This window comes from Hibiscus syriacus, unplaced genomic scaffold (genome assembly GCF_006381635.1).
Source record: "Hibiscus syriacus cultivar Baekdansim isolate YM2019G1 unplaced genomic scaffold, ASM638163v2 tig00110480_pilon, whole genome shotgun sequence".
NCBI classification, from domain to species: Eukaryota; Viridiplantae; Streptophyta; class Magnoliopsida; order Malvales; family Malvaceae; genus Hibiscus; species Hibiscus syriacus.
Genome location: NW_024062756.1, coordinates 171584 through 184317, shown reverse-complemented (window position 1 = coordinate 184317; position 12734 = coordinate 171584). Strand labels below are relative to the sequence as shown.

The 12734-nt window shown below is 33.5% G+C and overlaps 2 protein-coding genes and 1 pseudogene across 2 annotated transcripts; all 3 read right to left on the bottom strand.

Annotated features, from left to right (window-relative positions):
• Positions 1 to 1330: 1330 nt before the first annotated feature.
• Positions 1331 to 2999, bottom strand: LOC120128428 (myosin-4-like). Its single transcript, XM_039146105.1, has 5 exons — positions 2479 to 2999; positions 2163 to 2266; positions 1917 to 2055; positions 1600 to 1718; positions 1331 to 1480 (listed from the first exon to the last, which is right to left on the bottom strand). The coding sequence occupies exons 3-5, from the start codon at positions 2047 to 2049 to the stop codon at positions 1340 to 1342; spliced, it is 393 nt and encodes a 130-aa protein (XP_039002036.1). The 5' UTR covers positions 2050 to 2055; positions 2163 to 2266; positions 2479 to 2999; the 3' UTR covers positions 1331 to 1339.
• Positions 3000 to 6330: 3331 nt separating this feature from the next.
• Positions 6331 to 7013, bottom strand: LOC120128412 (annotated as a pseudogene).
• An 841-nt stretch (positions 7014 to 7854) lies between these two features.
• On the bottom strand, positions 7855 to 12158 carry LOC120128427 (TVP38/TMEM64 family membrane protein slr0305-like). The gene is made up of 9 exons (XM_039146104.1): positions 11871 to 12158; positions 11232 to 11293; positions 10746 to 10800; positions 9906 to 10004; positions 9616 to 9702; positions 8990 to 9106; positions 8793 to 8885; positions 8528 to 8558; positions 7855 to 8229 (listed from the first exon to the last, which is right to left on the bottom strand). Exons 1-9 carry the CDS (start codon positions 11964 to 11966, stop codon positions 8039 to 8041), a joined length of 831 nt encoding a protein of 276 aa, XP_039002035.1. The 5' UTR covers positions 11967 to 12158; the 3' UTR covers positions 7855 to 8038.
• Between the last annotated feature and the right edge of the window lie 576 nt (positions 12159 to 12734).

The window sequence follows — 12734 nt, the reverse complement described above, 5'->3', positions numbered from 1 at the left end:
TAAGATCCTTAGATTAATAATAAAAATGATCGAAAACAAAGTTTGACTTTACAACTAATACCAGAAATTTATTGGGGGAGACAACGTGCGAGGTGGGATGTGAAAAAATGTGCAAGAATAAGAACATGGTGTAGCCTAAAAGAATTGTTTAAGTAATGTCGGCGTCGTTTTGAGTTTATGGAGGCGAAGCAAAAGCATTTGGGAAGACGACAGCGTGGTCGAAACGTTGAGCATTGCATTGGAAATCATTGTACCAAAGCGTTGAAAATAAGTACGACTACTACTATATATATATATAAAAAAAGAGCACATTTTTGTATATATTATTTGTTTCAAGTTTCCGGGAGCTACAGAATCTATGACTTTACATGTCATGGACTTTGGTTTTTCAGATGAATAAAGTAAAAGCAAAAAAGAAAAAGTGAACATTTGAGTTTAAAATTTTGAGCCAAGTAAGTTGTAATCAGAAATGAAGTTACAAATCTATTTAAAAGATAAGATATAATGTATTAATAAATTGATTTCAGTGGTTAAAAGAATAATTGTTATCTTCAGAGGTTTCGAATTCAATCACGAAAATGATTAAACATCTATTGTCAAATTATTAAAAAAATTTCGAACATGTACTATATTATAATCACCATATACTAATTAAAAAAAGATAAAATTAAAAATTAAAAGATAAAATTAAAAATTAAAAATTCTAAGTAGATATATATCCATGTATATTTAAAATTAAGAACTTGGAAGTCAGTAGTTCTCGAGTAGGGGTGTAAACGAGCCGAGTCGAGCTCGAGTATTGCCGAGCTCGACTCGAACTCGAAAACTTTAAATGTAGGCTCGACTCGACTCGAAAACTCGCGAGTCTAAAATTTTCAAGCTCGACTCGAACTCGAAAGATAATATTGAAACTCGACTCGAACTCGAAAAGGCTCGAACTAAAAAAAATTCAAGAGATCGATTGAAGCTCGATTGAAGCTCGATTTTGAGCTCGATTCAAGCTCGAACTCAAACTCGAATTTGAGCTCGATTCAAGCTCGAGCTCGATTCAAGCTCGAGCCCGATTCAAGCTCGAGCCCGATTCAAGCTCGAACTCGATTCAAGCTCAAACTCGATTCAAGCTCGAATTCGAACCTACAAAAATCTTATATAACATTTAAAATATATAAATAATTTTCCCTTTAATCAACCATCACCAATACATTATAATATGAATGTATGAAATATAAAAAATCTAAAAAAATAAAAATACAATTACAAGAAATTTAGGATAATTAATATAAGCTTTGAAGTTTTTTTATAATAATTATTACTATTATTATTACTCATGTTTATTATATTAACATATGGTGCAAATCCACCGGGAGGAAGCCCGAGACAGTGCGCCACCCACGTGAACCCACCGAGGAAGACCCATGCTGGTCGGCCATCCACCGAAACCAATGCATCCACCAAGAGCAAACAACTGTGCCAACTGTGCCTATATTACAAATTAACTAATGATTATCATGCTGTCAATGCACGCATAACAGCAAATATAGAAAGTGACTTTTGAGAGGATTGAGAAAGAATAGTTGCGTTAACAAAAACTGCACAAACCTGTTGCAATGTCAATTTTTTACAAATAATATCCTTGCCAACTCGGATTCTATGCGTAGATACAGCTTGCATTAGTTCATATGGAGCAAAACCCATCAACCTGGTAGCACTGGTTAAAGCTGCAACAAGGAATAAGATCTCACATAAATAAGCATCTTATAAAGACAACATAATAACAACAAGCACTTACATGAAAAACAAATGCTAACTAAAGATTTAACTTAAAACAGATTCAACAAAACAAGTTATTTTAGCAGGCATAAGACAAATGATGATGATGAAAATCATGGATGATGAGGTCTTCAGAGCACACATACCTTCATCGGCAGATGCCTCCACATGATTTTCTTTGTCAATTACTTGAAATGATATATTTCCCAACCATAAAACTGCAGCAAGCATTGCAAATGCTTGCTCTTGCTCTTCTTTGCAAATTTGAACAATGTTCATGGCTTCCTGCAGAAATGCAGAAAATATTGCTTAAAGGCCAATGAGACAAATTAAGCGGTTAAAAAAATTGCTACACTATTGATGGTACATTAAATATAGTCTTTTGAATTTACCGTAAGCTTTTGGAATTTCTGAGCATCATTAACACCATTAATCACCAAGCACTCACTCTGGCCTAGATAGTTGTACTCATTAGCTGTTTTAAGATTCAATCTCTCTGCAAAGACACGATTCCAAGGATCATAAAAATGTTTCACAAATTCAATCCAGTGAACAAAAGACCTGTGGCTGGAATAACTTTAGCAACCCAGAGCTTTAAATGATATGATACAATATAATAACCCAAGAGGCATTTGAATAAGGGTTCACAATCACACCATGAGGTGTTCGTTGAGCCACAGAGGACCATTCGCTTATCACACCACTTACCCCCGAAACTTGAAGCCTGGTTTCTGGAGCCCCATGTTCGATTTGACAGAAGAGAGTAAGCCTTAGCATCGCTTAGATCCACTTTACACCCTTCTACTTGACACCTTGGAGGCTAAGCCCCTTGCACCATTCCACTAGCCCTGCCCTTCCTACCCAACCCGGATGAGCTTGAAGACCCTTCACCGGACTTGGACGATGTCCCCATGATTGCAGTGGCGGATGCGGCGGCGGAAAAGGAGATCTTTTTCCCGGTGTTGAAGTCGTTGAGTGACTCGGCGGAAGAGTTGGTGGCAGAACCGCCTGACTCAGTCAAAGAGCCCGAACCCATCTCCATGAGCTTTCCTAGTGCCCAACCATGGGGTTTTGCTTTTGTAGAAGTTTTTGATATGGTTTACCCTATTGTATTAGGGTCTTCGTCGAAGAATAAGAGGACCATCATGTTGAGAGTGGCGCCGTATGTGCGTGAGAGGGAGAGATGAGATTGAGAGAGCTGCCAAGAGAGGCTGTTGGAGAATAAAGGGGTTGTGCGGCTGTGTTTGGTATTTTGTGTGCGTGAGTTTAGTTTAGGTTTAGTTAAATTTAGGTTTCATATTAATTGTTTTGGTAAATTAATTTATAATCCCCCAAACTTGAGCACCATTTTGTAAATCCCTAATTTAATTCATGATTTGTATGTTGAATTTTACGTTTATTTAAATTTAGTCATTAGTTTAAAATGTATATGCATGTTTAATAAATTTATAGTTTGGTATGTTATATTTTAATTTTTGTATTTCAATCACATTTGTTTAAATTTTCTTATTTGTTTTAAATGTTCAGGTGTCATTTATGTTATTTTTCATATTATTTTAGCTTAAACCGAATAGGATCAACTGCACATAAGACCCTATAGTTTATGCGCATTTTGTATTTAAGTCATTGGTTTAATTCCAATTTTGTATATTTATTTTAGTCTCTGTTTAGGATTGTTTTCTTTAATTAGTTGTGTATATTTATTTTTCATGTTGATATGTTTATGTATAAGTATGCGAATGATTTATTTAGGAGTCACATAACATCTTTTTCATAATTTGTATGTTACCTTCATGCGCATAACTTAAATCTAAACCCTAAACACTAACCCTAACATATAAACCCTAAACTCTAAAGTCTAAAACCTTAAATCATATCGCATAAACTCTAAACTCTAAACCCTAACACATAAACCCTAAAACCATAAACTATAAACCTTAAATCATATAACATAAACCCTAAACCCTAACCCCTAACCCTTAATACCTAAACCCTAAACTATAAACCTTAAATCCTATCACAAAAACTCTAAACCATAAACCCTAAACTCTAAATCTTAAATCATATCACATAAACTCTAAACCCTAAACCTTATAACATAATTAGAAGGAATGAGATGACTTAGTGAAAGGAGAGAGAGTATACTTGTTTTTGATATTTTTTAAATTATTAATATTTAAATTGAATCATATTTTTTTATTATATTATATTTATTATCAAATAAAAAATTAGTTATGATGTAAGTACAATATAATATCTTGTTATTAAATGCTCAAACCCTTAATATTTATGATATTTGAACTCGAAACCTCAAAATATAACAACATTTTAAAAAATTAGTTATTACAAATATTATCATTAGAAATATATTAAATATTTTTCATTAGATAAATAATTTTTTTATTAATTTAAAATAAATATAAGAAAATTTATTCAAAAATAATTTTTAACCATTTTCATTCAAGAATTTTTATTAATCAATAATGTATTTTTAATATATTTTTAATAATGTAATTTTAAAAAATCTAAAATTATAATATAACATTTTTTCGAGCTGCTCACGAGCTTTTCGAGTTGAGTATCGAGTAGCTCGTTTCGGCTCGTTAAGAACTTGAGTCGAGTTCGAGCTCGAGTCGAGTCCATTCGGTCCGAGTATTAATCGAGCCAAGATCGAGTGATCTCGAGTAGCTCGCGATCTGTCTCGTCTCATTTACATCCCTATTCTCGAGAATAAAGCACAAGTTTATCATTATGGAATCGATCGATGATTCTGATAATCCTTATTAAAAACTGATTTTGTAAAATTCGTCAACATTTGAAACAACTTTGACAATTATTGTATAAAGCAACTCATATTTCTAAATAAATTTTCGAGAACCTAATTTTACTGCTTTAATTTAATTTACACAGACATTCAAAATTATGCCATTAAGTAAACATATAAACTCTAATTATATTTTAAAGTCTAGTCATATATATATATATTGGTTGTCCTCCCGATTTTAAGGCTTCGTCTTAATTAATCCGGGCCGACCCGCATCACACTTGGTTTTAGTAGGTGAGTCTTCTAGTAGTAATTTTCGGCATATATAAGGATTTGAACTCAAAATCCTGCTTAAGTGATATCAAACTACTTACTACTTGAATCAATCTTGTTGGTAAATTCTAGTGATATTTTTACCTATAATTCAACCACAAGTTTTACTTACGAGATATTAAACGTCATGTCTTTGACCTAATAGATGTTGACATATGTATGAGGATAAAACTATTTCTAATCCCTAATTTTAATAATTTTTAAATTTGGTCCTTGACTTTTTTTATTTATACTAATAGTTGAATTTGATCTTTTTGATTACATAATAATCTGAGAGTATGTCATGAACTAAAAATAGACCAAAATCTGAATTCAAGATTAGTTTGGACCGAAATAATTCAAGGATCTAATTAAGAAAAAAATGACAAATTGAGGTAGCAAAAGTTGCATTATCCCTATATATATATATTATTATGCATTGGTTTCAACGTTGGCAGAAACGGGTCGGATTTGTGTCGTTTCTATTTTATTTGGCAGTGAGAAGTCAATTGCTCAAATTCTTTACTGGTAGTATGTACTAAGAGAAAATCTGAGTAATAAAAGAAATTAATAACAGGGGGGAAAAAGTACTGGAGAAATGAGTTTTGTCGTGTATGCGATGTCGTTTAGGACACAAAAGGTCAGCTTCTGCTTGGAATTTTATGGCTAACTTTGATCAACTTATGTTAAAATTCGATTAATACTAAATGAACTTAAATTCAAACTTAATTTAAATTTAGAACAAATTAAAACGAATTACTTAACACTTGAAAAACCCACGAATAATTTAAAATAATAATACATTAAAGTTTTAATTTTAAACTATAATTTCAATGGTTTCATTGGAACATGTGAAAAGTATGTACATATTATTGTATATGTCTGACCTTCCACATTAACTAATAATGAGAAATCAAAGCAGCAGTCTCTGCTCATAAAAAGGACTGTTTTCCCCTTTGTTTTCGTTGTTAGGTGGAATTATCTCATCCTTTTCAAACTCTACACTCATTTTTCTTTTGTTTTGCAGCATTTTTGGACCTTTTAAATTTTAAAATTCCTTTTTATTTAGTTTTTACAAATTCATAAATACAAAAAAAAATAACAAAATTTCACTGAATAAAAACGAACATTTCATCTTAGTAATAACAACATTTTACTGAATAACATTATTTCATGGGTAATACGGTTCAAAGAGGTAGGAATTATTCATTACTTAAAAGATATATGGAGATAATATTCCCAATATTTTAAAAAATATAATCCACCGAGTGATCTTGGTAATAGAAAGGAGTGTTTTTATCTCTAAAGATTTCGAATACAAATAATTATGCATGTAGGGTGTGTGTATATCATTAATAAATAAAAATGATTTTGAACAGATACTACTTTTATAACTATAATATTATTTTTTTACGTAAATCAAGCACAACTTTTAACTATTGTATGATGTAGGGTATTTAAATTTGAAGCAAGAAAATTTAAATAAGATGCTAAACACAATCACACACGATGCATGGCGTCATATTAAATTCTGCTTCTTTTTCTACAGATCATAGACCTGCTTGCCAGTGAACTTTACCTCAATAGGGCTAACATTCTTCCCTATGCTCCTAAAGTTCTGCCCCACTCCTTGTCGACCAGGGTTCACCTTCTCAGGGTACACACCATCTTTGGGGTGCAAATATTGGACCTCACCATTAGGGAATACCCTATAAAATAGGTACTTAATATTGTACTTGGACCTAAGCCTAGTTCCCAGAGCCAAGCACTGCTCTTTTCTAGCCAACTTTAGCAAGTTCGGACCTTGTCTCATGATCGCTGCACCGCGCCCGTCGGCATCTCGAATATTTGTTCTTTGGGTGACTCCCATGTGATCACATAGAACTCTTCTACTTACGCCTTACGTAAAAGTCCACCCGTGCTGCCTCTGAAGATCGGTGACGGGTGTTCGGATCGAGCTTGGGTGGGGTGAAGCCGACAGGGGCTTTGTCGCAGTCGTCAAGTCGGATTTCTTCTCGGTTGCTTTGGCCTTGATGATGGTACGTCTCGGGGACTTGAAGGTGGGGAGTTTTAATAGTGGTGATTGCTTCCATGGGACGTCGACTTGGTTGCAGGTTTTCGGCGCACGAAGGGTTGTGGGAGTGAAGAGGGAGGCTTGGGTTGCCATTGCCAATATATATTGAGAATAAGTGGAAATTTGGTTACGTTGGAGATTAGATAATGGAGCAAAAGGGAATAAGTGGTGGGAATGTTGGGTAATGGATAAGGTGGGATGGTGTTGGAACAATTAGAGTACGTGATTTTGATACTTAGGCTTACCCATACCTCACCGTCCTGTCTTGAAGCTGGAATTCCCTCTTTTCATTATCCCTTGTTCTTAATTTTTACTTTGTTTAATAAATCATTTAGTTATTCAAAAATAATTTTTTCAAATAATTGTTTTTAAAAATAAAAGCGAATAATAGATTCATACATCCAAACCCATTATCCGACTAAGTAAAGTAAATTTAGATACTCTTTATCTGAATCTATTATTTTGTAAAAGTAAAATAATTTTAGGTAATAAATAATCGATTTTTATCTTGATATTTGAATTGTACTCGTGAGTTTGAGTTTCCTTAAATGAATTTTTAAATAATATACTTTTAATTTTTTTAATACAACTTCATGTATACATTTTTAAGTTTAAGGTCAATTAGATTTTGATTTATTGGATTTGTTTCCGAGTTCGAATCAAAACTGACAGGTCTATTTAGAAATGACAATTCGAATTGCAGATTTCGCTTTTACGAATTCGAATCCTAAAATTACTAGTATCGCGAATTCAGAATGGATGCGGATACACACCCCTAAACATCATTGTCTTCATTTTCTACTGAACTATGCTTAATGTCATGAACAAGATTCTTAAGAACTCAGAATCTCTAAACAAGCAAACTCCGAGTCAAAGAGGGCAGCAAATCAGCGTGCACAAAAGCATTGCGTGCCCCGGAAGAAAGGGTGAAAAGAAGAGAAAAACAGCTGTTTCCATTGGATTTTCAATCACCAAACATATTATCAGTGACCATCTATTTCTGTAGAGAGCTAAAGTTCTGTTACTATGGCTATATGTACAAAGCACCAAATGATATGCCAAAGCAATACCAATGATAATGCGGTAGGGAGAACAATTTACAGCTGATATATCAGGTTTTACTTTCCACAAGTGCTGCTGTCGCAAGGGTCTACCTTTATTATAAAAGGCCGGCGAAGATCCACGGGTTCTTCGCAAAAACCGGGCAATTCTGGCGTTGAGCCTACGATGCAATCTACATCCTCACCTTCAGCCAACGCTTTGTCTAGAGCCGTTTTTGCGACTTTAGTCACACAAACCATTAAAACCACTGCATGTAATATTATCACATAAGATTCCATCTCATTTTATTTAAACTTAATTACAAAAATACAGATAGTGAATATAGGTTATTCAGGTCAGTATGTGCCTCCCCCAAATGGGCTTGGAAAAAGGACTTCTAGAAGTTCTAGGGCACGGCCTGACTCAATCTGGCTCATGGATACCTCTACTGAATATGCATCATGGACTTGAAAAACAACCATGAATGGTTTTTATGTGTTTTATCACACAGCTTGCACTAATTCGAAATTTAAGTTTGCATGCATTCACAAATGGCTGCTACTTACCAGACACAACAAGGCTCGCTATAAGAAATGCCTGCATTCATGGAAAAGTAAAAAACATGGATTAGAATACATAACAAAAATGAAATGAAGCAAATCCAGTACATCTTTATTATCCTAATCGGGATCGCCAAATACTAACAAGTAAAATGACATGAAGCAAGTCCAGTACATCTTTATTTTCCTGGCATAAAACGTACCTCAGTCCAAATCACTTTAAATAAAAAGAAAAAATGGTATATAAACTATAAAGAATAAAATAACATACCCAATGAGTGGTTGAAAACTCATTCCACCCATGTGTCACATATGAAAGATCCTTAACTGTTGTTCCGACGTAAACCAAAGCAAGAGTTATTGGCTGTAACAAAACATGAATCTCGATGTCAAATCCCTAGTATAACAAAAATACCATAAACAGATATTATTCGAAAGAATGTTAGGAAGTTTAAATAGATGCAGTACCACCATCCCTAACCAGGAAGCCAGCATGTATTCTCCAAATGAGATGGGGGTCACAGACAACAGATAATTCAACACACTGAAAGGGACTAAAGGTGCAAGTCGAAGCAGCAAAACAATCTGTTCAATAACAGAAGTTTAGAAATCTGAAAGAAATTTCAGCAGTTAATGAAACAGTCAATCCAAATAGCTGGACTTCCTATCTTGGGAGTTGTCATGTTAAAAAAAAACTTGGTACAGAAGTGTTGCCATAGAGACCATCAGCGAAAACATAAATAATGTCATCGGACTGTGACAATACTTTTGTACAGAGTTTTTTTAATCAGGACTCTACTGTCGTATATTCAGGCCTTTTAATCAGGCTGCTGTTATCAGTTTTAAACATATGAAAAAACAGAAAAGAGAATTACTCTCTTTTTTGGAGAACTCTCCTTTATAAAACTTACACGTAATAATTAAGCTTTTACTTGTTTTAATACTCATGTAACCAAACGTTGCATAAGTGTTATTTACACTAATAACAACAAATCATATAAATTTAGGAAATGCTAGGTGGTGCCTTAAAACAAAGCCTTATAAAGCTTATAAAACAGGAATCATCTTTAAAAATCAATATGAAGCATGCAAACCTTAAAGCCAGATCTCTGTATTGCAATTGCTACTAACCGGAACTGAGGATAATCATTAAGCTTCGAAACAACCAATGATTTCCCAATCTGTAAAAGAGCATCATAATTCTAATAAAATGAAAATTGAATAAGACACATAAAAAATAATTAAAAAGGGAAGAAATACAAAGAAGGATAGGAAGATTAGTGAAAAGAGATATTTAACACATCAATGAGTTGTTGTTTTTCCCAATGAAAGGCAAGTGGTAAGATATAACACTGAGAGTTCCATAAGAAATCTATGAGCATACTGTTTTGCCTAGAAGGAACGCTGCTCCTGCACCAAGAGTTGAACCAACAGAATCTGCAATGAAGCCCACAAGCAATCCAAAAAGATAACCACCACCGAGCTGAAGGATAAAACACAATGCCTTGTAATGCTAAAACCTTATTTATTTCTCATTTAATGTTTGGAAGGAGATTTTTTGATGCAGAGGTACATGGCAGAGTAAAATACGTCAAATAACAAGAAGAAATCACATAAGAAAGGTCACAAATAAATAAGAAAACAAGTTAAAAGATCACAGGGATAGTTTAATTTCTCATTGATGGTAACAATGTAAATCAAACATAATTCAAAGATTGCTTCCCTCTAATAAATGAGAAACAAGATTATAAGGAAAGAAATGTTGCTCTTACAATTGTCCCATAGGTAGAGTAGGTTTTAACAAGTGTCAAGTTAACAATTCCTTATCAGATTCAGATACTTCAAGATGGCACTAAACCAGGTTTATTTACAGGTAACTAACTCTAGCATGTTGATCAACACTGCCTAAAAGAGCTGGCTGCATACAATAATGTGCATAAAGAACTAACTGGAATTGTAACATGCTTTGCATCCGAAATCAATAGATAAAGATAATTTACACTGCTTGGAGCGTTGGACACCATGTCCACTGCACATAAGACGACCAGTTGACCACTAAGAATGAATGCAATAATTAGGATCATTACTCCAGATACCACAAAGATGTACAAACCAATCAGTAATTTAAAAGGGAAAATGGAAAAGGATAGAAATTTGCATGATGTTACAAAATGGTAATAAATTTGATCATACTAAAGTATTGGGAAAGGAGTTTAAAACTTACAGTAAGGACTGAAGCTGGAACAGCCAAGATTGTCAGAGGAATATAAGCGACAGTCCTGAACATCAAGTAGGCGAAATGAATTGAAAGCCAAAAAACCCTAAAACATCGCAGTACAGTCATTTAGAGCCATTTAGTTCACCACAAACAACAGGCTAAGATTGATATTCATTGAGGGGCATTCTATTCATTCAATGCTGGAGAACACGTACAGTTACTTGTTCCTATGTTTCGCATAAACAGGATGATCCAGTTTCCATTTAGACTTGCACAATTACTATATAATATAAGATTAAATCAAAACAACAAACTTTCAACTCGGACCAGATTTGACAAAGTCTCGAAAACAATTTAAATTAGATTCTGTAGATTAAATATTACAACAATTAGTACAAAAAATGAATTCCATAGTAAAGACTTAAGCAAGCAAAATTCTTGATGCTAATTGAATTATTGAAAACAGAGAGATGTCGGGTTCAACTGACTTACAGCACAAGTGGACCCCAAGGTCCAAGATCATTATCAACCCATAGCAAAAAATCCTGCAGAATCTGCGAGGAAAACTTATTTTCAGCAATACACAGAATGTACCAAAATAACAATCAGGGTTAGTTTAAGATGAACATTTAACATTTGGAAAGTGGGGAGAACCGATATTTAATTGCTAAGAATTCATAACCCTAGATAATTTAGGATTCCCCCCCGTAACTTTTGCCTTGAATTAAACCAACTTAGCATTTCGCAGTAATTTCGGGCAATGAGATACATTTAAGCATATAAATTGTGTTCATATTCTCATGTCCAAAATGTCAATAGACAGGAAGTCATACACATACAGTTTACAAAACGAGCAAGAAAGATAATCCATTGAACTAGAACAAACCTCACGTTTCAAATCTTCAATCAATACAAACACCCAAACATCCACAATTTGTCACTAGAAAGCAATAACAAGAAAACGCAGACTAAAAATACCAAAATAAACATAAAAGCAAGAAAGATCAATCAAAAGAAGAAAGAAAAAAAAAGAAATACCCAGATGAGAAAACACAAAATTTAAGCAAAATTACGAATAAGAAAAGAGAACAGAATACACTCAGGTAAAAAAAAGTTTGAAAAGGAGCAAACCGCTTCCATAGGGAGCGTGAAACAAGCATAAACAAAAGCAGCGAGAAGAAGGAGAAGAAGAAAGATCCTAAGCGCAAAGGCCCATGTGAAAGCCATTGAAAACCTACACCCCTCCTCCTCGTCGGCGTCGGTTTTAGTATCGAAGATATGTTCGTTTCAACGTTATGCCCTGTATCCTTCTACCGTTACAAGATTTCTTTAAAAAAAAGAATGTTACAGGAAACAACAACGATGTACAACAACCCCTTTTTGCCTTGTGTTTGGAGCTTTTTTTTTTTGAGGTTTTAGCCTAAAACACACAAATATTTCTGGGTTTTGCCTGATTGCTTATATATTTTAAGGGGTTTCTGGAATTTTATGGGGTATTGAAACAGTTGAGAATGATTTGGATGGATATGCTTTACTAGTGTGTAGGAAGCATCGTTTTGTTTTGTTCGATTGTGGGAAATTTAAAACTATTTTCTTCCTGCAAAATTAGAATCCACAAAACAAAATCTAACAAGATCCAAATGTATAATACTATTAAATTTGAAGTTTGGATTTGACACTGTTAAGGATGTATGTATTTCGGTTTAACTAATTTTTTTAATTTTTCAATAAGTTAATTGAGTTTATCAATTTTATAATATTCTAGTTCAATTATAAAATAATATTTGTATTATTTAGTACTAATATGTTATTTTACCACATTCTAATTTAAAGAAATATGTTACACGGATCAATCGTCTCATTAATTAAATGAATAATTGTTATCTCTAGAAATTTCGAATTCGAACATGATATTTTGCATGAGTATTTGAATATTCATTATCAAATGATTAAAAGTATTTCAAACATATACCACCAGGCGCAGAGCCATGATTG